General features: G+C 33.7%; 2 protein-coding genes across 2 annotated transcripts in view; both read left to right on the forward strand.

Annotated features, from left to right (window-relative positions):
• LOC136041864 (AP-1 complex subunit mu-1-like) overlaps positions 1-26629 on the forward strand; it is a 381890-nt gene that overhangs the window by 117565 nt on the left and 237696 nt on the right. The gene's annotated exons all lie outside the window — the stretch shown is intronic.
• The window catches only part of LOC136041863 (collagen alpha-1(V) chain-like), a 209722-nt gene that overhangs the window by 93202 nt on the left and 89891 nt on the right, over positions 1-26629 (forward strand). Inside the window, exons 7-13 of the mRNA XM_065726642.1 lie at positions 5479-5596; positions 8217-8291; positions 12809-12919; positions 14290-14425; positions 17055-17216; positions 18115-18275; positions 21966-22082. Of these exons, the coding sequence (XP_065582714.1) occupies positions 5479-5596; positions 8217-8291; positions 12809-12919; positions 14290-14425; positions 17055-17216; positions 18115-18275; positions 21966-22082 (880 nt within the window). The remainder of the gene's footprint in view (positions 1-5478; positions 5597-8216; positions 8292-12808; positions 12920-14289; positions 14426-17054; positions 17217-18114; positions 18276-21965; positions 22083-26629) is intronic.

A 26629-nucleotide genomic window follows, 5' to 3' on the forward strand; every position in this document is an offset into this window, starting at 1 on the left:
ATCACATTATTCAATAAACATTCCAAAATTTGGTAAAATTGATCATGCGATCGCAAATTGTAATGACCTTTAGTTTTGTAAAATAATCATTAAAGTTTGTCTCTCGTGAGATCAACTACAGAGCCAACGACGCAAGAGTTGGACAAAAATTTTGAGGGGGACAAACCTGGTAGCCCCCTCTTCTGGATACGGTCTTATAGATACACCATACCTTCCGATTCCAACCCTCTTGGGTCACCTACACTCTTTTTCTGTTTTAACCCCCGATCAAAAGCTTGTCCCCAGCCCCTTTTGGTGAGTAACGTACACACTTTGTCTCCAATTAAGATGCATGATGAATTATCAAATATCTTGTCTCCAGTTTCATTAAAAGGAATTATGAAGCTTTACTCGCTTTAACTCTGGGTGAGAGGGTGAAAATCTTCAAGCAATCCTCATGATATAAGATAATTTTGCATGCTTTAGCTCACAAGGTAGGCGGGAGTTAGAAATAAGAGACACCCTTGAAAGTTCATTGCCTCGGTCTTCTTGGGCGTCAGTTACTTGCTCCACAAGTTTTCACATGTATCTAAATACTTTGGTGCAATGGTCGAAGAAGCGAAGTATACCTCAGAAAATCAGCGTCCTTGGGTCTCATTAGCCCAATATGAATATATATGTGTCAATTACCTTTCTAAGTCGATGGAGGACATAACCTGGCAGCTGTGTCTGCTGAAAATTTCGATGGTGAGGACAGTTAGAAGAAACTAATATCCTGAGATTTGAAGCCTATTTGAACAGATGATTCTTTATATGAAGGGGGCTGTCTCCTCCTTGGCTCCTTACTCTTTACTGTAAAGTTTGGCTTTTGTCCAGATTTTTTGATGAAATTTGCAATTGGAAAGAAAAGAGATCTTCCAAAGCATTAAAAACTTTTTTTAATGAGTAAGGTGTTGAGAAAGGGGCAGTCCCCCTTATATACAGATTACTTTCACTTTGTTTTAAGTTTTAACTTGCTCCTTACTTTAGTTGAAAAACTTTTCTATTTCTTTAATTACCTTTCACGAAACCTTAAAGTTTTACGAACACAATACTTTTGGTAACGCAGAAGAAAAGATCAATATTTAAATGATCTCTGTTTCGATTTTGATGGGTAATCAAACAGTTCGTGGTAGCAAACTGTAAATATGGAGTGATCCGGTTCAATAGTAACCGAAACTCTAAAAAACAAAATTTTGATACCAATAGATATATCAAAAGAATAGTCTCACTCATCAAAAGCTACGAGCCTAAGAAAATTTGTCTAATTTTCAAAAAGGGAGAAAGGCCCACTAGAAGTGATAAAATTTTAATGAAAATCATACCATCAGATTCAGCATATCAAAGAACCCTATTTTTGCGTTTTCAAGCTCATATCTGCAAAAGTGTGGTATTTTTTTTTTCTCAAGAAAGATCCCGGATGCGTGTTTATTTGTTGTTGTTTTTCCCCAAGGATAATCTTATCGGTGAAGTAGGCATAGAACATCGGAGGAGGACCCATTCTAACGGAAATGAAAATTTCTAGTCCCTTTATAAGTGATCAAAAAATTGGAGGGCAACTAGGCCCCCTCTCACGCTACTTTTCTCCCAGAATCATCTGACCAAAATTTTGAAATAACTTTTTTCTTCAGGATAGTTGAAAGATGAAATAACTATGTCTTTGAAGACAAAATGACACCCTATAGCCCCTGGGGAAAGTTTTATAAGTTATAAACTTTGCCTATTGTTTACGTCTAGAATTTGTTATTAGATAGTATGCATACATTTTTGAGCGGGGAGGGAAGGATGAATTTTCTGCTGGGTGGATTTTGCACGGGGAGAATTTTCTATGGAGAGGCAAGTTTCAATGGGGAACGCCCTTAAGAAATTTCTGTATATGTCTTGCTTTCTCTTTATCGATTCAATTTTACATGTACAGAGAGAGAAAGATGGGTTTATTAATATAAATAACAAACCAAAACAAGCAAATGGCCCGAGGCAAAGCTTGTCTGGGCTTACAACCCCAATACACATACAAATAAAAACAATACGAAAAAGAAGAAAAAAAATTAAAAAGAAAAGGAAAAGAAAAAAGAAGAAAAAATTAAAAAGAAAAGGAAAAGAAAAAAGAAAAGAAAAGAAGAAGAAGAAGAAAAAATCAATTACCCTGCATTTCAATCGGAACGGAATTACACTTCAAAAGAGACAAAAGAAAAAGAAACTAAAACCACTTGATCAGTATCGCCAAAAACAAAACCCAACATTTTAGCTCCACTTGAGGTCCACTCAACTATCAAAACCATAAATATTAAGGCAAAATAGCTTTAATTCCGCCGAAATTCAAGAAAACTATCCATGTTTCTCAAAGTCGTAGGTAAACAATTCCATGCATGGGGTCCTAGATGCCGAGTAGAAAATTGAGATCTACGGGTAATAGCAAGTGGACGACGAATTATATCGGACTGTCTCGTAGAATGTGTATGAATATCACTTCCTAATTCAAACATACTTTTAAAACATATTGGTAAACAATTTTGAAAATATTTATATATAAACAGGCTTCGATAAAAAGTAATAAGTCCTGCTAAAGGCAAGATTTTGCATTCTATATACCTCTTTTGTACCGAGTCTTTAAAACCTACACCATATAACACTCGAAGCGCTTTATTCTGCAAAACTCGAGATTAGAAGGAAATGTACTACCCCAAACATTACAACAATATAGCAGATGAGGGTGAATTAAGGAATAATACAGTGTTCTTAAAATATCTCTTGGGAAAATATACTGCAGCTTTCTTAAAATGCCAACATTCCTAGCGAGTTTAAGACTAATATAATCTATATGTTCTCTAAAGCTGAGACATTCATCAATTAAAACTCCTAGATATTTTGTACAATTTATTTTTAAAATACTCATATCAGCAATATTAAGTCTGTCTATCTAAGGGTAATAATTTGAGCTCCTACCATACAATAAAAAGCAAGATTTACTTTAATTCAAATTTAAATTATTAAGCTTCATCCAATTTTGTACAAACTCCAGACAAGAACTAATACGACTCAACAGCTGAATTCCTGTTTGTGCAGCCACAGTTATGAGTGTCATCCGCAAAATTACTTTTTCCCCGTCACATCCAATGTCAAGATCATACGAAATCATATTAAAAGCTCTACATAAATCATTTATAAAAATTAGAGATAACAGGGGACCAAGAACATATCCTTGAGGTACTCCAAATTTAATACTACTGACTGAAGAAACATTATCTCCTAGTTGTACATATTGAGTTCTTTCTTTTAAAAACGAGGATAGTAATTCAAGAAATGGTCCTCTAAAACCGTAATTTTCTAATTTGGCAATGAGTATAAAATGGTCAACGCAGTCAAAAGCTTTTACAATATCAAGAAAAACAGAAGCGACTTTCATACCATTATCCAACGCATCATTCACAAAAGTTGTCAAACATAAAACAGCATGCCCAGTAGATAAACCCCTCCGAAAGCCAAATTGAATTGGATTAAAAAATGACTTACTCTCCAAAAATTCAACCATTCTTTTAACTATCAATTTCTCGAACAATCTAGATACTACTGGTAATAAAGAAATGGGCCTATAATTTCCTAGTACATTTTTATCTCCACCTTTATAGACAGGAATAACTTTTACAATTTTAAAACAACTTGGAAACACTCCAGTCCTTAAACATTCATTAAACAGATGTCAAAGGTAATTGTCCAGGGTAGATTTTTGCCAGGATTGAATTGTCAAGAGGATATTCTGTGAGGAGGAGATTTTTCCGTGGATGTGGAGTCAGATATCCTGGTGTTATTTAAAAAAATGATACGAAATTAAATAAAATAAAAAAAATTTCAACTGAAAAAAGGAACAACATTAAAACTTAAACGAAAAGAAATTATTATGTATTTGAGAGAGGTTGCCCCCTCCTCAACACCTTTGTTTTATGCTAAAGTTTAAATTTTCTCCCAATACTTTAAAAACGACTACTGAAACACAAGGGTCATTTAATTAGAACAATAAGCAAATTTTTCCTGCCAAAAACCTGTAGCTTGAAGAGCAAGGTGTTGAGGAGGAGGTGACCCCTCCCCCCTATATACGTAAAAATTTCTGTTCGCTTTAAGTTTTAATGTTGCTTCTTCTTTCAGTTGAAACAATTTGTTTTTGTGTTTTTATTTAATGACGCTTAGAGACAAACATTTTTTCAAAGCAATGGAAAAAGTATGTCAATTAAAGTAAAAGTATATATAAAAAAAGTAAGTAATTGCAAAAAAAAATACATAAAACAATAAGCTACTTACAAAACTAAGATATAAACTCCCAGCATTCATTTCTGTTGAGCAATGCCGAAGCGTTGAACGGATATTTTTAGAAAGTACCGACAGTTTTGAACTTGGTTATTAAACACCAAAATATTTAATGCCTTTAGACTCAGTGTTTGTGACAAGTAACGCACTATCAAAGCAGTTTGTTCAAAGTAAAAAATTAAAACTAAGGTTAAGAAAATAAATAAAAAATATTAATTCAATTTTGAATGCAAAAACTAATATATTTGATACTTTTATACAATCACTCTTAGATAAATACATTCACTTTTGGAAAAAAAGATAATAAAACACAAAAAGCGTGTCTGTTCAGAGAGAAGCACAGAAATTCTCAGCGCTCCGTTCAGGGAAAACCTTTCTGATTATAGTGGTTTCAAGTATCAGCTCATGGATACTCTTGCAAAGCAAGCAAAAGTTAACGTCATATTTTTACTGAAATTGCCCCTTATTAAGTTGTTTTCCTTGAGTTTTCTATAATTTTACGAAATTTCTTATGTACTAATAACTGCACTAATTACAAATAAATAAATACAAACTCAGGATCACCATAAGAAGTTGATTCTTTGATTTAAGGTTATCAATAGTTAGGCTCATATACCTTCTTTATTGACAAGGATCGTTATTTACTTATCATTCATTACTATGAAGAATTTGATGTTTTTTGTTGTTGTTGCTTCAACCAAATCATATTAAAAAAATGTTTGCGGAAAACTGAAAAGGGGTCGCTCATTCATAAATTATAGCTTATATTTTCCTTATGAAGGATCAAAATCTATTGGCAGACAGCCAATAATGGGATAGCAAACATTTTTTCCAGTGTTTTCCCTATTGTGCTCTCTTTTCTTTGGTCTCCTTATAATTACTTTATAGTCCCAAATATCCAGGGGCATGGCCCCTGCACACCCTTCCCCCCTGCCGGCGCGCATGATCTTCAGGAATGATTACTACCGACAGTAATAATGAGTAACCGACAGTAGTAATGTTGATGTTTCATTTAAATTCCAGTCATTCCATCAAGCTCTAACAAAAATAAAATAACAATCGTCAGGAGGGGTGAGCCATAATCTAATTGGTAATGCTAACACTTTGTCTAAAACATGTACACGTATGTTTAGTTTTACCTCAAGATTCAAATTGCAGGCCAATCGGTCCCCCTGGTCCACAAGGGCCAATAGGACAAAAAGGAGAGCCAGGTCGAGAAGGCATAGACGGTACTTCTGGTATTCAAGGTCCTCCTGGCCACGTTTTTATGATACCTGTAAGTAATAATTGAATTTGCTAGTTTTTTTGTTGATTGCTTTATTATTTCATTTTATTATCTCATTTACAATTTGTATGTTTTATAACATAAAAATATTTATTTTATTTTATATCCATTATCTGTTTCATTTTATTTTGTCTTTTTTTTTACCATAATTATTTTCCTAATATGGCTTTCAGAATGAGGTTCTTGGTAATAGCATGCCAATACACCACACACCTAGTAATTTCTTTTCGTTTCTTGCCTTTATTTCTTGGTCAGAATTTTCAGATGAAGGGCGAAGTATTATCTACTATATTATTTTCGAGAAGAATCATAAAAATATGTACAAGAATTTTGCTAACAATCGTTACTAATAGCTTTCATTTTTTGTTGTTTCCTTTTCTGTCTTTTTTGTCTTAGCTCAAAAGTTATCCCGAATAAGATCATTAGTTACTAGATTTTTTTTTTTCATTTTTTTGTTCTTCTATTTTTGGTCCTCTGCTTGTCAAAATGTAGAATTATAATGCTAAGGTATAATTATAGCAGTTGAATTATTTTGTTCGTCTAGTTCCTCTTGATCTTTATTCTATTGCTGGAATTTTGAATTATATTTCAGCTACACAGGCTGTTAAGACATAAGTGGCCTCTTTATTGTGTCTTTTTGTCTAATCGAATTTACTTGATTTAAACGAAAAGAATGAATTGAAAGAAGTTGTGTTATCACGTTTATTATGTTTTACTTTTTTATTCAAATTCTAGAATTTCATGATTATTCTAGCAACATAGGATTCTAAATACCTTGTTTCTTATACTTCCTGGTCTTCAGTTCTTTTGAATAAACTGAATTAATTCATGATATTTAATTAAGGAATCTTGGAAATTATGCTGTAAAGAATCTGAACTGTATAAATTGAGCAAATTCTAAAGTTCTTACTTTTTCTACCAGAACAACTTATAATATTCAAATTTTTACAACATACTAAAGCCACAACAATGGCCAAAGCTAGCATTAAACTAAATAGAACAGACGAATTTCATCGGTATCCTGTGTTTAGGTCAGTGACATATTTTCCTTGGCCAATAACTTCATTCCATAAAGAAATTTCTTATCAGGAAATGAAGGAAACGTAGGATTAGCCTCATTACCTTAAAATTCTGTTTGCATCTTCTCCATGAAATCTGTGAGTTTATCTGTACAAAGTTTAAAGCCTCTAAAAAATAGAAAAATAAAATCAGAGTTTTTTTCAGTCACAAGATTTTCAAAAATTTGTCCGTCTGTGTGTCTCTATGGTTAAACCTTTTTTGAACCATCCCTGTCAAAAAAATTATTAATACAAGTCACTTTCTATATTAAAGATGAAGTTCAAGCAAGCACATTTTTAAAATCTTTTATGACGCAAGACGGAAAAATCTAACTTATTATATTACCCTTGTCACAAATTTGTGCAAATGAATCCGAACAAAGTTCGCTTAATATTGTCAAGCTTTCTATTTTTACTGTACAAACTAGACATTTTGGTGAATAGATAGCAAAATTGCCAACTGCAGTCATATCCTAGGTAACTCCTCGTAATTAATTAAGTAAAAAACAAGTTTCTTTCAACTGAAAATAAGGAGCAATATTAAAACTTAAAGCGAATAGAAATTATTACGCATAAGAGGGGGGTTGTCCCCATCCTCAACACCTGACTCTGCATGGTAAAGTTTTTGGTATCTAAAAAAAGTTGCTTATTCTTCTAATTAATCAACCCTTGTATTGCAGGAGTCGTTTTTAAAAAACTGGGACAAAATCTTAGCGTCAAGAGTGAGGTGCTTAGGAGGGTGCAATCCCATCGTCTACGCAATATTTTCTGTTCATTTTAAGTTTTAACAGTGCTCCTTACTTTCCTTTGGGAAAAATATTTTTTTTATTTATATTTAGATCGTTTTTTTAGATAACACCGGGAAATCTGGCTCCACCTCCACGGAAAAATTGTCCTCCCCGCGGAAATATCCTTTGAAAAATTCAATCCTGGTGAAAATTTACCCCAGACAGTCACCCTTAACAGCAACACACGTAAAAGTGATTCATTAAAGAGAGAGCAGACATGTAAAGAAATTTCATACAGGAATTCTGGCAAATTCCCCCAGTATGCAGTTTCTCCAGTAAAGTTCACCCCCTGGAAAATTCTTCCCGTGCAAAGTTCCCCCAGAAAAAAAATTCGTCCTTCCCTTCCCACCCAAAAAATGTATGTATGCTTCCCAATAACAAATACTGTACGTAAACAATGGGCAAATTTTGTAACTTAAACACTTTTCTCCAGGGGCTTTGGGGGTCAAGTTATCTTCAAAGGCATAGATAGTATGCCTTTCAATTTTACTCAACAAAATAGCAATCTTAGATCTTTGGAACGTGGCGTGGGAAGGGGGACTAGTTGCCCTCCGTGCAAACTTTACATAAAGGATGATTTCCTGATAAAAACCGGTTACAAATAGAAAAAATCGCTGAACATTAGGTAGTATGCTGTCTTCCTTGTCTTCCTCATTAAAACATCTTTTAAAAGAGGCACCAGAAGTTCCTTTTCAAATAAAGTGCTGAGTTTTCAAAATTTAAAATTCATTAAAATTGTACACTAAATTGTTTAATTTTTTCTAGATAAGCATGCAAGGCAATGAAAAAGGACCAGACGCTCAGACTGAACAATTCAGGCAAATGCTGTCCCAGCATATGGTAAGTAAAAGAAATTACTCATGGATTTGCCTATATATTTTCTTTTTAATCGTAGTGTTATATTTACATACCATATATTATATTAATGTATACATCTTTAAAACATACTTATCTATATATATATAAAAATAAGTTGTCTGTCTGTCTGTGGATCTGTGGATCAGGTGACGTCATGTTTCTGTGTCGGCTGACGTCATGAAATTAGTTGTCATTTTTGTTATGACGATGCTTAGTATATTGTAAAACACATTAATTTGGTTAATAATATACCATTTAAAACACCAAAATGAACATGCTGGAGTAGTCACTCGGTGAGAGAGGGTGTCAGAACGGAGAACGAAGGTCCCAGGTTCAAAATTTGGTTAATAATATACCATTTAAAACACCAAAATGAACATGCTGGAGTAGTCACTCGGTGAGAGAGGGTGTCAGAACGGAGAATGAAGGTCCCAGGTTCAAATCCTGGTTAGGCTAAAAAAGGTAAAAAACTAAAAACTAAAAAAAAAACTGAAAAAACTAAAAAAAGGCAAAAACTACAAAAAAACTAAAAACTAATAAAAAAAAATAAAAAAGCAAAAAAACTAAAAAAACTAAAAAAAACTAAAAAAAGGTAAAAAACTAAAAAAACTAAAAACTAAAAAAAAAACTAAAAAAAAGGAAAAAACTGAAAAATAAGCTAAAATAAAGGTAAAAACCAATAAAAAACTAAAAAGAAAAAAAGGAAAAAACTAAAAAAAATTTTCATCTAAAAAACTAAAAAAAAACTAAAAAAGGTAAAAACTAAAAGAACTAAAAAAGAAAAAAATAAATGACGACACTCAAAGAGAAAGCGACCAGGACAAAAGGAATGTTCGATTAGCAATCAACAAAGCACCGGGACACAGGGAGTATAAATGACGACCAGGACACAAGTAAAAAAAAAAAAAACTAACAAAACTAAAAAGAAGGTAAAAACTACAAAAAAACTAAAAAGAAAAAAAAAATTAAAAACTAATAAAAAGACTAAAAAATCTAAAAATCTAAATAAACTAAAAAAGAAAAAATAAAGGAAAAAAATAAAAAACTAAAGAAGGTAAAAACTAAAAGAACTAAAAACGAAAAAAATAAATGACGGCACTCAAAGAGAAAGCGACCAGGACAAAAGGGATGTTCGATTAGCAATCAACAAAGCACCGGGACACAGGGAGTATAAATGACGACCAGGACACAAGTAAAAAAAAAAAAAAACTAACAAAACTAAAAAGAAGGTAAAAACTACAAAAAAACTAAAAAGAAAAAAAAAACTAAAAACTAATAAAAAAACTAAAAAATCTAAAAATCTAAATAAACTAAAAAAGGAAAAAAATAAAGGAGAAAAACAAAACTAAAAAACGAATGTATATACAGAAAGGGACACCGGGATACAAATGACGACCGGGACACAGGGAATATAAATGACGACCGGGACACAGGGAGACAACTACAACGGGGACGCCGGGGGGCACAGGGGGATATAAATGACGACCGGGACAGGGAATGGTTGATTAGCAATCACCATCAACAAAGCTCAAGGGCAATCATTAGAATCATGAGGTATAGATCTGAATACGGATTGTTTTCCCATGGACCATTATATGTTGCATGTTCAAGAGTCGGTAAACCTGACAATCTATTTATATGCACAGACAATGGGACAGCAAAGAATGTTGTATATTCGCAAGTTTTACGTAGTTAAAAACATATATATATATATATATATATATATATATATATATATATATATATATATATATATATATATATATATATATATATATATATATATATATATATATATCTATTTTCACAGGTGGGACATAGGGACACAACTACAATGGCGCGTAACTAATATGGCGTGTAACGACTTACGCGCGCGGGGGGGGCTTGGGGGGGCGCGAAGCGCCCCCACCAACTAGGTGTTGGGGTGGCGCGAAGCGCCACCCCAATAGCTAGTATATATATATATATATATTTATATATATATATATATATATTTTACATATTGATTACATGTTTTCACCTTTCAGCGTCGCTGACATATTGATTACATATTTTCACCTTTCAGCGTCGCAGCACTGACAAAAATGTAGAATTTTCCGCAATCATATTTTCAATAAACAAGAGTCAAGAATCACATTATAAAGCAAAAAGGAACATAGACCAGAAAATAAATTTTTGAGTTCTTACTTGACATTTTTGAGAGGAAATGTATATCTAAGGCATTTCCACACAAATATTCTTTAAACACAATGCCAGTTCAACTGATGCATAGGTCTGAACACTTATTAGTGCTAGTAGCCCTATCTATGCCCAACACTAACAAAGCCACAAGTATATCTCTTTATAATAGTAAAGTCACACTGAGGAGTGACAAGGCTTATTGTTATTTGTTTCATTTTTAGTCGTTTTGAGCGGAAATGGTTTGGAACACAGTTTCTTAGAAAAAATTCCTTACTATAATCTTTTCTTTTTGTCAGCTAGCTTCATATGTTTTTTGGATGGAGTTTTAATTTGATTAGCTATTGTTTCAAGGTATCCTGAATTGTTAATTAGTTCAAGGTATATTCATGTCAATGACACAAATTCACTAATATAGAATTCTTAACTGGTTTTCGTTTTCCTGAATGCAGTCCTTTTGCTGTGCTTCTGAAAAACATGCAATATATACGCTATACGTCCATTACCGTATTTTTTTTCATGTTTCAAAAAGTATATTCATATCCCGAATTGAAAATTCGGAAAACTGACGCCAAAAAACTCAAGATACGCATAAAAAATGTGTCTATATCCATTTTTGTTACGTTTGTCTTCATTTTCTAAGACATAATTTCAGGATCTTTCAATTACGTTGAACAAAATGGCTTTCTTAAAATTTTAATTGGATGTGTTTGAGGAAATGATAGGCGTGGGAGGGGGGTTAGTTGCTCTCCAATCGCTTTTGACTATTAAAAAGGCATTAGCCCTTTCAATTTCCAACCTCTTTCGAAGTATTTATGTTGTTATATATCTTATTTTCTAATGATAGCTATAAAGTTCTGCAAAGCTCATAAAATAAACACAGCATATATCCTCAGCCACGTACGTAAGAATTTCGTTTCGTTGGGTGGCTAATAAAATATATAATTTGAATGTGAAGTGCCCGAAATATCAGTAAAACATGTTTTTTTTTTCGAGTTGGAGGTTCAACATGGGCATAGTGGTCAACTATTTTTTTGACGATTATTCATAGATAATTTATTACCAATTTCAACTAACGAAGTATAATTAAGTGTTTTTACGCTTAACTCGATACATTTACTGTGGCATTTATTGTGGCATATTTTGGCGGGTATGTGTGCCGGATACGTATTAGGGCTGTCATGTATGACATACAAATTTAAGCTTCTTTTGCTGAAATGTTGGTATTCTATTAGCTAACCTTTTCCATAGAATTTTTAACTTGTGTTGTGTCTTCTAAGAAAATTACGGAGATCGCAGTTATGAACGAACTTGCTGCCTTTTTATTTAGTGTTAGGTAACTTATCACTGTTATTTTTTACAATATTTGGCTTATGTTTAAGCCCAAAACTTTAAACATTCAACTAAATATCAGTACAATGAACTGAGGTTTGGTTATAAAGTTTTTTTTTAAGCAAATTCCCTGCCTCTGTGTTTCAAGGTATTTTAATTGATATTTTAATTGATTGATAGTCTCCATTCCAGAGTGATTTGTTGGTCTATAAGTAATAACGATACCCAAGAGGATGAACAGTTACATTTACTCTAACTGTAATTCAAGCAGACGCCGTATGATCGGGAATTATGACCGCTGGAAAAGGAAGAAGAAAGCTACTAGATTTATTATGTTGCAAAGCAACATTGATTTACTATTTTTTTTTGTAGCATGATAATTAGTCTTAACAAGTTACAGGGGTTAATTTTATTACATACCTGATATTAGCTAAAGGACAGATTTTAGAACCTGAAAAATTTATCAGTTTTTTTTTTTTTTTTTTTTTTTTTTTAATCTCAAAAGTGATGGTTTTACATTCTCAGTGGTTAAGGGTGATTATCAAGAATTTTTTTTATCTTGCTTGTGCATATCCTTCTAAAGAACATTTAATTTTTAAATGTGTCTAAAAAATTTAGCACGTAGGCTATTTGGGTTCAAAATAATCCACCCTTTAAAAATACATTTTCTAGGCCTACAGAAAAAATGTTTCTATTCTGAATCTCTGCCCCCCAGACCGTGCCTTTGAGATCTTGGTCCGTCCCCGATTTATTATTTTCTCACTAATGTTTTCCGAAACACTCCCCCCTTGCAACCCAAAATTAAGCAACCATGGTATGAAAAACCTTGGTTTCTATGAAAAAATTATTTAGTTATAGCCATCAAAATTGACTGTCAGCTATTACCCTCAAAGAGGTGACAGGATGAAGTAAATATGTTTGTTATAGTGATATACATTTAGTAACTTTTTTAGTAGTTATCAACCGTCAAATATTGTTTTCTATTCTAGATGTCAATGCAAGGTTCTCCGGGTCCTCAAGGTTTAACAGGCATAGCTGGACCAACAGGACCTCCTGGCTCGGACGGACAAAAAGGGGAACAAGGAGAAGTTGGCGAACCGGTAAGTCCGCTCATCACTAGAACAAAATCTATCTTGAAATTATACGTAATTTTAAGATTATAACTAAAAAGTTACGATTAATATGAGTGCGATTTGCATGTTTCTAAATCTCAATCTGCCCATAAACTGAGCTCTTTTAATCACCAAAAGGGCGCTATATTCAGGAAACATATATGTTTACACAATATTAGAAGAATCCGCTTCCTTTTACAGGACAATTTATGTATAAAAAAAGCTAGAAATACAACAGACAATTGCTTCGGTGACTTCTAAGCTATATACCAGGTAAGAAAAGAAGAAAATATACAAACGAGTACAGGGTTCACTAGACAAAAAGTCGAAAAAGCGACTGAAAATCTTGGACTGAAAATGAAGTATGTCAGCTATGCTATATTACTTAGTTAAGGGCATAGCTGTATGTCTTAGATGTAAGTTTTAAAAACTAACGCTGGGGGAAATTGGGGAGATTTTGGTAAACGTACTGAATGAGTTTAGGTCAAGAGGATGCCTTGACAATGAAATGTCAGATATATCAGATATTTCTACAAAGGTGGGCTCAGAGATCTATCCCAGTTGGCAGCTTTCTTTGAAACACATTTTCAAATTTTCTATTAATGTGGACCCGGAGCACATTTTTATTAGTTCACATCTGACGCTGCAGTCACAGCAAAAATTGTTGCCTATTCCTTTTATTTTCCTTAATTAACTCCAGTTAATGTCATTTCCCCAACTATGTAAGAATTAATAAATGAGTGTGTATGGGGCTTTGTAATCAAATAAGGCATTAAAGCCTGTCATTTACCTACGAGACAGAGTTCGAAATGTAGTGGGGTTTACCGATTTTGGGAAAAAATCTATGATAAAAATTTGCAATTAAGATTCCAAGTTTCATAGTCTTTTAAGCATATAAGGGCACGGATAGTTTACTGAGAAAAAGGTGACAATAAATAGTGGGTAGACTCCCACGAAGAGAGTTCCCATTGGGTTTCCTGGATACCAAAAGGGTAAAAAAAATGCCTCCACAAGATATAAAAAGCACATTTATGTAAATTTTTGGAGCAGCAATTACTTTGCCAATGAACAGGGTTACTACTTTGCCCCCCGTTCTGCACATCTAAGGCCAAGCAGGTCACCAGTGAATGCATGGGGAGGTTTTAGAAAGGATGCAAAGAAAATGAAAGTTTATTGCGAGGGATTAAAAAGGGAACCCTTCAGAGGATTTTGGTTGAGTATGAGTATATGCTGCTGCGCAATCCTCAAGTGGATTGCTGCAGTGAGTTGTTAGGAGTACTAGTGGTAGTTTTGTGAAGAAAGATTTCTTGTTTCTGTTGTTTTCTTTTGCGTATTCAGAAGTTTATTTTGTTCCTAAGGGCCCAAGAGGACTACGAGGAATGATGGGTCTACAAGGCCGAGAAGGACGTCGTGGTCGTCCAGGCCGAGACGGTGAGCGTGGTGCAACAGGGCCACCTGGCGTGAAGGGTGAACAGGGTCCTCCAGGTCTTCCAGGTACGTCTATGTTATTTATTTGTGTATTTACCTCAAATTGTGGTAGTGTGAACCAGAGACGTACAAAAACGTTCATTTTGTTAAAGGGCAAGATAGGTTATACAAGTCCCAAAAATATTTACAAAAAAATCAAGTTTCATATATAGTTAATGAACCTGATCGGAGCTAGAGTTTATCCTAGAGAGCTCTTTTAAATACACTAGCGTAGTGCCACTAGGGTTTTAGGAGCTCTTTTAGGCAAAACGTTAAGATTTTTGTTTCTAAGAAAAAACTATAATTTTACCGGATATGATTCTATTAAATTATCTAGGTGTGTCATTGTTATCTTGGGCAATTCATTTGAGATCTAGTCTGTGTAAACAAAACCTATAAAGGGTATTTGAACTTTAACAATCGAGATTTCCTTCTTTTTGATTCTTAATTTGAAAATTCTCCGTTATATATTTTCTTGTTGCAGCATTAAGTTACTTTGGACAACATACTACTAACAAAAACACATATGTTTCGCAATAGCAAAATGAAAGAAGAAAAGATTGACATCCCTACTTTGTATATTCTTTCATCTCTATGTGCAAAACCTTTTGGTAATATTTCGACTAAGTAATTCAAGACGGTTCGGAAAAAAATGGCCCAGGTCAGAATCAATTTCAATTTCAAGATTTTTCAAGTTGAGATCCAAGTTTCCAAATTCAATAAGTCTGATTTTCCATAATCAGATCAAATCCTATAATTGCGTTTGACTCTATTGTCACAGTCTTGTGCCAATAGTAATACAGTCTTGTGATAATCGAGCGATTGTCTCCTGCTCTCCTGAGATAGTAAATGCGTTACTTGTTGAACTAATTTTCTTTCTTTTTTTGCAACCGAAGTTGCGTACAAGATACAATTTTATTTGAGTTATGATATTTATCAGACGTAGTGATACTGTAGATGAGGTCCAAATAGGAGAACAGTGAAGTTTTCTGTAGTGGTGTCAATTTGTCATAATTTATGAAGGGGGGAAATTATTTTTTGGAGTCGAGGGAGCAACTTAAGGAGGACTTCAGGGATTGAAAATATTCAGCATAATGCTTATTAAATCTGGGAAACCTGATAATGCTATCCCTTCAAGGCAGTGGGGATGTGCTAATATTCGCTGACACTTACCTGTTTAATAGATTAAAATCACCATTATTGATAAGACGACTGGAAGAAATTAATGAAAACAAATTTAAAAAATAAATAAGCACGCATCCGTTTTCTTTCATCTGGCAAGAAATACAAAATTCATTTAAAATTCACAGAATACAAATACAAAATTCACATAAAGTATTGAAATTCTTAATTCTAAAGTTAAAACCAGGAAACACTGAAAAAAAAAAATATTAGCATCAGTAACCAACAATATAAATTTAGTAATAAAAAAAGAACAGAAATTAATTTCCAATCAAATTTTTTCCAAAAGAAAAATTGTCAGTGAAAATTCAGGGACCAAATTTAAACCAAAGCAAATTAGAAATAAAATTATATAATAGCTCAAACTTTTACCTACCAGATATTCCTACCAATATATAAATTAAATTCAAAACGAGCAGAAATTAAAATATATCATCACATTAGACTTAAAGATGAGAGACGCCAATATAAATAAATATTTAAATCGTAAAAGAGTAAAAAGCAAAAAAAAAAAAAAAAAAAATCAAGTCTAGCAGGAGCAGAGGTATGCCCACCCTTGGGCTTTCTAAGGGTTATCTGTGCTATGCTGTAACTTTTTTTTTGTAATTAAGAAATCTAAAATAAAACGTTATGTTTAATGAAATCTTAGATTCCATACATATCCAGGAATTAAATTCTTTATACACTAAATGTTCACTTAATTTTCATTATTTCGTTCCAAACGTCTCATCAATAATGGTTATTTTAATCTAATTTTTATAATAATAGTTTTAATTAAACCGTTATTTGTCAGCATGTATTATGTAAGGAGTGACTCATGTTTACATTAACCAGAACTGAGACATAACGATTTGATAGTACTATAGACATTTTGGCTTTTAAAATTTGGTTAATTTGAAATTATCCAACAAAAGTACACGCCCCAGAAAATTTGCTAGATTTACAGAATAAAGGGAAAATACTTTCGTAACTTTAGTTTTTCATTCCCCAATCTTTATCCAAGCAAATTCTTTCCAACTAATCTTCTGGTATTCATTTGTCTTTCTTTCTTTTTTCAAAGGCATTCGATTTCTTTAGTCACCTGTCACATGCATTGAAAAAGCTATGTATCAGAGAAATTGTATCTAGTAATCTAGGAAAATACCAATCAATTAAATATACTTAACTGTTCAATTTAACAGCAAGCCTTGGGGGCTATATATCTTGCATAGGTCTAGGTATGACTTGAAAAACAATAAGAAATCAAATAACCAAGCAAGTATTTTTTCAAATGCAATTAAGAAGCAATACGAGCACTTAAAACAAACATAAATTATTCCCCATAGGAGAATGACGGCCCCTTCCTGAAACCCGTGCTCTGTCAGCCAACGCGATATGATTGTTGAAAAATACTTACGAAAAAACTATATTTTTTAGTGTTCTTTTTCTCAAAAGTAAGTGGTATTTTGAACTTTAGTCTATCTTATACTTTCAGGGCTACCTGGTGATAAGGGCGATAGAGGGGACAAGGGAGCAGTGGGTGATTCTGGTGCACCTGGTCATGACGGACCTCAAGGAGTTGATGGGCCTCCAGGCTTACCTGGCCATCCAGGTGAAATGGGACCTAGAGGATTTCCTGGACCTCGTGGATTTCCAGGTAAGCTGGACATGATATTTTAATTTTTACTGGTTTCTCATAAAAATGACAGAAAGTTAACAAGACTGTTTTAATGTAAACCAGAATTATTTATATACTTTAACTATGGGGTATTTGTATCAAATTTGAAACGGTAATTGTAATAAATTGTGCAATAATGTGGAACAGCCGAAAACAACGCTTTTTTTTCAAAATTTTTTCCTTTTTTTCGAGAAATTCTCTTCTAGTACATGGACTCTCATTCACATAGGTCACAACATTTTGGAAGGCTTTCTTGGGTGAATAACGTTTTGACTCGAGTTTTAAGTAAGTTTTAACAATAGGCTATTCATATTTATTTCCAAAATGAAATCGAAAGAAAAAATCAAAAAGATCCATCAAGAAATTAAAAAAAATCTGTTGTCAATTGAAGATATGCTCCGAACCAAAAAGTATAGCATGCTTTGTATATTCTTTAAATATAAGCGTTTTTTTTTTTTTTAGAAAATATTGAGTATTCAAACAGAAATGATTTTTTTGTGTTGTTTAGCTATTCTTCTCAATTATACCAATTGGTGAAACACGAAGTAATTAGAAATTCACTTTTGAAAACTTTGTAAATTTGGTATTATGTGTTTCCTTAATTAATTCCGGGCTAAATTTCATTTGTTGTCACATAGTTTCTGTTTTAAACAGAAACTATACTATACTATACTATATAAACTATATAAACTATACTATATAAACTATACTATATAAACTATATAAATTATATATATAAACTATACTATAGAAACTGTTTTAAAAAGCCTCTTTTTTTTGCTTGATTAAAACTACCTTAGTGAGTTATTTGGAGGAAATGAGTACCCAGGGAAACAGTCAAGCTCAGAATACCTTTACATAAGATTTAAATTTTCAGGCTTAGCTGGGCCACATGGCATTCCCGGCAGTGAAGGAGCTCCAGGACCAAAGGGAAATGCTGGCCCACCAGGGCAGCCTGGCCCCCCTGGTCAAACTGGTCAGCAAGGATCACTGGGACCACCCGGTCCTCAAGGTCAACTTGGTCCCACTGGCCCTATTGTAAGTCACTTCAATATTTGTTGACGTTTTAAACTTAATTTAAAAAAAAGATAAAATGTTAAATGCTTTAATTAGCATTCCCTCGGTTTTCAGGATTTTTTATTCTATCTCGGTCGTTATTTCCATATTACAGAGAAACCCTCGTTCTGTTTAAGTGAAATTTTACAAAACCCATGAAAGCATCGCTAAAAAAAAAAATCATGTTTCAGGTATATTAAACAGTTCGTGGGAACGAACTGTAAGTAAGGAGTGAAGCGCCTAATTAATAACCGAACCTAAAACCTTCATTTCCGTATCTATGGATATATTAATGGAATTGGCTCTTAATACTGATTCCAAATATTTAAGAGTCATAAGTTTAATGATACCCATCAAAAGCTGCGGGCCTGAGAAAATTTACCTGATTTTGGAAAAGGGGGTAGGGTGAACACCCCTTAAAAGTACTGAATATTAATGAAAATAACACCATCATGTTCAGTGTATCCGAGAACCCTATTATAAAAGTTTCAAGCTGCCATCTACAAGAATGTGGAATTTAGCATTTTTGCTAGAAGAAAGATCACGGATGCATGTTTATTATCTTTTTTTGGTTTTTGTTTTTTCAGAGGTGATCTTATCAAGCCAATAGTCCTATAATATCGGGTAAGGGCTCATTCGAATGGAAATTAAAAGTCACCTTCTTAGGTGACCAAAAAGATTAGAGGGCAACTAGCCCCCCTCCCACGACCTATTTTCCCCAAAATTGTCCTATCCAAATTTTGAGATGGCTATTTTATTCAGCATAGCTCAAAAGTCCCTAAAATATGCCTTTGGAGATAACATTAACCCCCTCCCCCCATCCCCCAGGGATAGTACTTATAAAATTTAAAATTATAAAATTTTGCCGTTGTTTACGTATAGTATGTGTTATATGGAAGTATGCAGACTATTTTGGGGGAGGGGGTGGAATTTGTGCTTGGGGTGGGTTTCTCAGGATAATTTTCTGTGTGGAAGAAAATTTCTGGGGGGTCAACTCTCCAGGGAAAATTTTACACTTGGGGGATTTGACAGAATTCTAATACGAAATTCTCACTCTTTGTCTTGCTTTCTCTTTGCCAACTTCATATTGCATGCGGAGATGCTCCGGGACAATTATCTTGGGAAATTTTCACCATGTTGGGATTTCCGGGAAATAATTCCCATGGAAGGGGAGATTTCCAGAATCATTGGAAAAACGATTTGAACTTAAAGCCTTTTTCAAATGAAAGTAAAAAGGGGAAGTTTTCAGGCTGAGTTTTCTGAAAGAAATTTTACGGACAGGGAGGGGGGGATTTTCAGTGAGACTTGGATTTTCCGGAAGTAATTTCATGGGGATGAATGTATTCCATGTGGGTGAAACTTTCCACAGAGGAGTTTCTCGAGAGCGGTGCAAATTTTTCATGGAGGGTGAGCCAAATTGACCGGTATTATTTGAAAAACGATTAGAAATTAAATAATAAACAAATTTTCTCAACTGAAAGTAAGGATCAACATTAAAACTAAAACGTGATTAAAAAATTTTCCGTAAATGAAAGGGTTGAAACCCCCCTCCCATCATCAATACCTTGGTCATTAGGCTAAACTTTTCAGTAAGTAATTTCAGTTGGTTTTTACCTGAGAACCAGATGGTCTCTTCTCAGAGCAGGTTTGACTCTTTTCATTCAATGACGAGAGGTTTTTCTCCAGAGCATGTGATGTTGTAAGTGCAGTCCCCCCCGTTACTGTTTTGGGTCCTTCTGTATTCCTCATATATATCAACGATATGGTGAATGGGATACAAAATCACAATTTATACTGAGGACTCCAAGCAGTTTGTACCCTTTAATCAACAAAGCCTGCAGTGTGACCTAAAAATACAAATATGGGTACAAGATTGGCTACTTGAGTTTAAATATTGAAGTGCAGTGTACTTCACATTGGTAACAATAACTCTTCTTGCTATTACAACATGTCTGATCTCAATTCAATGTAAAACTCAGTGCTTAAAATAAGTCCCAAAGAAACAGATTCGGGAGTACTAGTAGATAAACAAATAAAGTTTCATGGTCACTGGGAACAAGTAGTCTTAGGAGAAAATTCAAACAAATAAAGTTTCATGGCCACTGGCTACAAGTAGTTTTAGGAGAAAATCCAAGCCTTGGTGTCCTGAAACGCACTCTAGCATAACTACCCACCTGCGCAAAGTCTTTTTAAGGCTCTATAAGGATATAGTCAGGCCCGAATTGGCTTTTCATACATCTCTCACCTCCCCTTCCTATAAGAATGATACTAGCCTTATTGAGAGAGTTCAAGGGCGCGCCACAAAGTGCATATCTGGCCTATGTAATCTGGCTTACAACAAGAGATTGGAGCACCTAGAGCTGCCAACAATCGTTTTCAGATCCCGTGGTGGTGAGCCTGGCCTAAAAGTATAATACTTTACCAAAAAACCCCCTCTTTACCAGACATTCAAACCAGCTACATACACGAGGCCACTCACATAAGCTGTCGAAACATCCAGTTAATACACAAACATGGCAGAATTTCTTCTCCGAGTGTGTTGTCAACGACTGGAGTAGTATTCAAGCTGATGTGGTAATTACGTCCACAGTTCTGTCCTTTAAACCCACACTTTACAAGGAATAAAATCACAGCCATGGAAATGTGAGTGGTACTGTCATTCCTATTCAATTATACATTGATGCCAACCTCACCATAACAACCTCACCAGCCTTACCTCACGTTGCTGGGAGGTTGATGCTTCTTGTCACTCCCGTCTATGTCAAACACTATTCGAATTTTTTCGTGAAGAAGTGTCAGCTTTAAACCACTGAAGAATGGTATTTAGAGGGCATACCTATCTTGTGGTCACCGTACCAAGTATACTTAATTTCCATCTCTCCAGCAAACCTCTTTTACTGCGTGTCTTTGTGCCCTAACACAGTGACAAAATTTCACCATCCTCAATATGGAGCATGATAGATTTTTTTACACCATAATTTTGCTTTGAAATGCAAATTAAGGTAAGGTAGGGTAGTGAGCGATTTTTGCTTCCGAAAATTGTCTTGCGATAATATGAAACGGATCCCTGAACCCTGAAAGTTTGTTGAACAAAATGTTTACAAATTTTCCGTTTAATTTTGAAAAGCTTTGTTTTTTTTTCTGATAGCAATAAATAAAGTTAGAAAATTCAGTATTTTCAAAGACGTGTGTGTAGCTATGGATGCTAGGCTCAGAAATTCTACGATAGCTGATGATTTGTTAGGACGGAAAATGCAGTATTATTTTAAATAAAGACTTACTTCTAGTGGCTCTATTTTTTTTTCTACTCTGACTAATATGAAGTCTAAACATCGTCTAGCCATAATTAAAATAATTTTCATAAAAAAGGAATAGACCTGAAAGAGTAGGAAAACATTCATAGGTTCCTTCTTTTTTCAGATGGCTGTATGAGGCGTTGTGTCGTTAGTATTTTGTTTTAGACACTTTTACATGCTATGCCCCGTATTTCTTATGAGGGAAAACATGAGAAAAAGCAGGAAAAAGGTAGGAACTAAGTATAAAAAGTAAAAAAAGTACAGAAAGACAAAGAAAAGAGTGGTACGTCGGGAACTGCTTTAAGAATTTACGGTATTGATACTTTCATTTAAGATTCTTCATTCGTACACTCAAAATTTTGCTTTCAATTCACAGGGCCCACGAGGTAAGCCAGGTCTACCAGGACTTTCAGGTGCTGATGGGGCACCAGGTGCAAACGGTTTACCAGGACCACATGGACCAAAAGGCGACGTCGGTTACACAGGAGCACAGGTTAGCTAGATATTATCTACCTTTCAATCTTATTGGATTTGTTTATAATTTTTATCATGCTTCTATTCATATTTTACTTTTATTGAGTGCCATTTTGTTTTAATATTGTATCTTTTTTCGTATTAATATTAAGTAGATTAAGTGTTCATTATCTTTTCTATTACTATTTCTGTGTATTTTTAACGCTATCAATTCTTTTTCACATCTTTAATGCACTGTTTTAATTACTTGGGAATTACCAATTAATCTTATGGCTTCGGACCGGAGCTCGAAATCTTGGAAAAGAGTATTTCAATCACTCGATATCGTAGGGTGGGCTAACATGCATTGGCTAAGAAGAATGCTGTTTCTTCCTTTTCCGCAAACGAGAGTATTCTAAATTATATTTATTCTGTCTAACGAAAAATCCCTAAAACTTCACAATATGAGAGTCATTAAGAGTTTTCATAAAAGCGGCGTAAGTTGGCAATGTCCATTGAAGATACGAAAAATTTAAAGAGAGAGAGAACAGCAATCGAAATGAATATTCTTTTTTGTAGACCTCAATGAAAGATAGATTATATACTTATTACATTTCCTGCATACATATAATACAAGCATTATTAATTAAAACTATGTAATTCCTTTTTCAAAAATCACGAATTTTACAAGTGAAACTGCGTAGTTTCCATCTTTTTTCTAAGCAGGTCATATGATACAATCATTTGGTTTGTCTTAATTGAAGTGCTTGGTTGTATGAAAGAATTAAAGCAAAGATACTTATTTGTATATCCAACAAAGGCGGTGGTAAATATGTACTAAGTTAGGTGTTTTAGAATACTAAAGAACAAAAGAACGCCTTGTTTTCACTGATATTATGTTTCAGCATTAACTTAGCCACCTTTTAGCTGAGCATTCCCATGTAGGTATCATTAAGGCCAAAATTGACTTTATTGTTGTGCGCCGGCAAAGGAAAAAATAAGAGCGGGATTCACACTCTTAGGAAAATAAGTTGAAACTTTCAGGAAGTATAGACGGTAATATTGAAATAAATCAAAGGGCAATGTATACATCCCTGTTCTCGAAAGAACTTATCTGCAATTTCTCAAGAATAGCTAGGTAAGCCAGCTGAAGCTATTAAGTTGAAACTTACAGAGGATATTTGGGGAATAATGAATTAAATCAAAACCCATTACCTACATCCTGGACCTCAAGATGTTATGTTCTTAATATCTCTAGCTAAGGGTATCAACGTAAAACTTTTCGGGAAAGGTTGTCAAAATGATGTATCTGGAATATAGGGGAACTGTAAAGTAATTTAGTTGAAGTTTCCCGGGAATGTTGAGGGGGATTTTAAATCAAATGACAAGAAAGAATGATCACACAGGCTGTAAAAGGATATACATAAAATATCTTAAGAACGACTGAAGGCGTTAAGATAAGACTTTTAGAGAAATGGGAAGGGGATGTTGAGCTCTATCAAAAGAGATATTGCGCATCCAACTTGTCAAAGTAATAAATTATGCACACAATCTTAAGCACACGCTCGTGACAAAATCACAAGTTAAAGCATCAACAGAGAAAGAAAAAAAGAAAGCTAAGAGATACCATTGTACATTATCCCAGATATGTTTCCTATGTTCATCACCTAGAGATTGATGGGGAATGATTAACTTGGGTGAAAAGCGTTGCTAAACCATGAATTCAAATTAAAAAAAGTTAATTAATTAAATAAAAGCTTCCCGAAAAAAGTCTTCCAAAGAAAGACAAAACGCAACTTTAGGATTTAAGAGAAGGAGAAATAAAAATTCAACTTAAATTTGCCAGAGATTACTATCAAAGAATAAAGGAGACACAAATCGAATGTAAATTAAAACATTTTATCAGATTAAACATACAGATAACAGATACAAATAAGGATCAGTGAATAAAAATGAAAGCGAGCAGAACGGAAACTCAAGCCAAATTTTTTACCGAACAGAAATAAGCCTACTTCAAACAGGAATTTGGCTACTGTCCACCTCCTACATCTAAACTTTCTCAAGAATGCTTCGTCATTTGTGCTTTACTGAAAACCAAATATAATTCTGAAATTTGTTGGCACAATCATAACATCAAAGTTTCAGTTTATTTTCATTAGTTCTCTTCAACTATCTTGATTAACGACACAAAAGCCTTTAGAAGGGATACAGAGAGGGAGGTGGCGGTCAAACTCCTGTTTGCAGTATTATAATGTCTGTTTGTTTTAAGATATTTTTATGTATTATCTTAATGTTTAGTATAATTATTTATGCTCTTTTAGGTTTGTTATGGATTCTTTTTGGGTTTGTTATGGGTTATGGTTCATTTAAGACGCTACTCACGCCTCAGTATAGTCAATTAAAAACAAAGCAAATAACCATCATATTTCAAGAGTCTCAGCTTGTTTCAATATTTTGGAATTACTGTTATTCTTATTTCACTCATTTCACGAAGCCCAAGCCTTGGTATTTAAGTAAACTCATATTTTTCAACATCTAAACTTCATAGACATCCAATTCTTAGATTCTGACGACTCAAAGACTTGTCCAAAACTTGACAGTGACATAAAAAAAATCAATTTTTTTACGCAATTCGTTATTCCTCAAGCTATAAAATTCCTAAATTTCCAAAGTCAAAGCTTTCCTGTTTCGAGAAAGAAAACAAACTCCCTCAAACTTTCAAATTCCTCAACTTAGTATTTCTCTATTAATTCTCGTTTTTAAATTTTTGTTCAGTAATATATTTTTTGTTTTTTGTTTATTAATTTTTCCCTTTTCGCTTTTATTCACCAGGTTTTCTCTATTTCTTTTTTTTTTTTAGCTTAACCAATTTTTTTCCTTTTTTGCTTACTAAACTTTCAAATGCTTTATTTGTTCGCCAAATGTTCCCTTTTTCATTGTTTACTACTAATGCTACTACTTAAAACTCATCCAAGCACCAAGGTGCCTGAGGCCAACCCAGCTATGAACGATCCCCCTCCAACCCAATCTACCGGAAGCCTCCCTTTTTACACCCTCCCAGGAAGCTCCCAATTAATTTATATCTTTTTACGACGTCTTCCCACCCTAGACGTGGACGACCTGCTTTCCATTTAGTCCTAGACGGTTGGCTGAAAAGCCAACCCTTAAGTGTTTTGGTTGTATTTGTTAAGTTTCTCTTATTTTCTTTTTTTGTGTTCTCGTACTGAAATTTTCAGAATTTTCAAATTATTTTTATTTATAATGTTGTAAATAATGACTTGAAAGAATCAATATTTAAAATAGATGTTTTATTGCAAAATAAGGGAAACTTTATCCTTCAAATGTGCAGTGCCAGATCCAGGGTGAGCGTTGAAGACCCCCCCCCCCCCCGAGGATTTTCTGGTGATTTCATTCCTTGTTTTTTTAACTTTTTTTTAGGAATAATTTGTTAGTTTGGTTAATTATTGGCACCTTTGACGTATGCCCCCCTCCCAAAGTCACATTGAGCCTTCCTTAAGATTTTGCTCTAGATCCATCACTGCAAATTCATCCTATGATTTAGCTTAGGCTGAGGTTTGTGTAATTATTACTTACAACGTCAGACAAAAAAAAACAATATTAAAAATCAACCGGAATACTCAACAGAACAGTAGAAATAATCCAATATTTGGTGATAATGCCACGAAAATCTTGAAAATCTTATACGAGAAACTTCAACCCCCTGAGTGGGTTAATGTTTGCATATATTTAGTTTATTTTGTGAATTGTGGTATGTTAATTTCTGGTTTTCTGATTATTTCTAGTCTGAGCTGCCAAAGCAAAGTTAATTTGTCTGGATATTGTATAAAGCAGAAAAAAACTATGTGTATTGGGGAAGAGGTTCAATTTTCACTTGAAATTAAACATAAAAAAAGAAGAAAAAGTTACAGGTCATGATTAAAGTGTCGGTACAAGGGGGTGGGCGTGCTTAGTTGTGTCAAGGCTCTTGGGAGGATTAGATGTTTCAATTACAGACTAGAGCAAGTCAAAGGATCCAAATTTTAGAAAATTCGAATTTCTACAGTTACAGAATTCCAAGACTTATAGTTTGCACATTTCGAAATTTCAAAGCCTTTAGTTTTCCAAAAATAAATCAAATTTTAAAGATCTACTTTTTCAATATTTGAAATTTCAGCATTTATATGATAAGAAGATTTCATCTTTTAAGGAATTCAATTTTTCATAAGTTCTTTTCCAACTTTCAATTTTCCCAATATGATAGCTCAGAGTCACTCAAAGGTGCATATGGTGACTCGTTTCAAAATACTCAACCTCTCTGTCAAATTTCTAAGACGTAGAAATTTCAGATTTCGACAATTCCAACCTTTATTCTAACTTTTGAATTCTATGATAGAATTAGAATCTTTCTGAAAATGCAAAGGCTTTAAATTTCTAGAAATGAATCTTCTTTCAGATTTGAGAATTTGATAATTCACCCCTTCTTCTTTAAAGAAACCCACCATATATTACAGATTATCATTTCCTATATATTAAATTTCTTGACGTGTTGCATATTTTTATACTTTTAAGTTTCACAACTGGAATAAT

The sequence above is a fragment of the Artemia franciscana genome, unplaced genomic scaffold (assembly GCF_032884065.1).
Source record: "Artemia franciscana unplaced genomic scaffold, ASM3288406v1 PGA_scaffold_47, whole genome shotgun sequence".
Lineage (NCBI taxonomy): Eukaryota > Metazoa > Arthropoda > Branchiopoda > Anostraca > Artemiidae > Artemia > Artemia franciscana.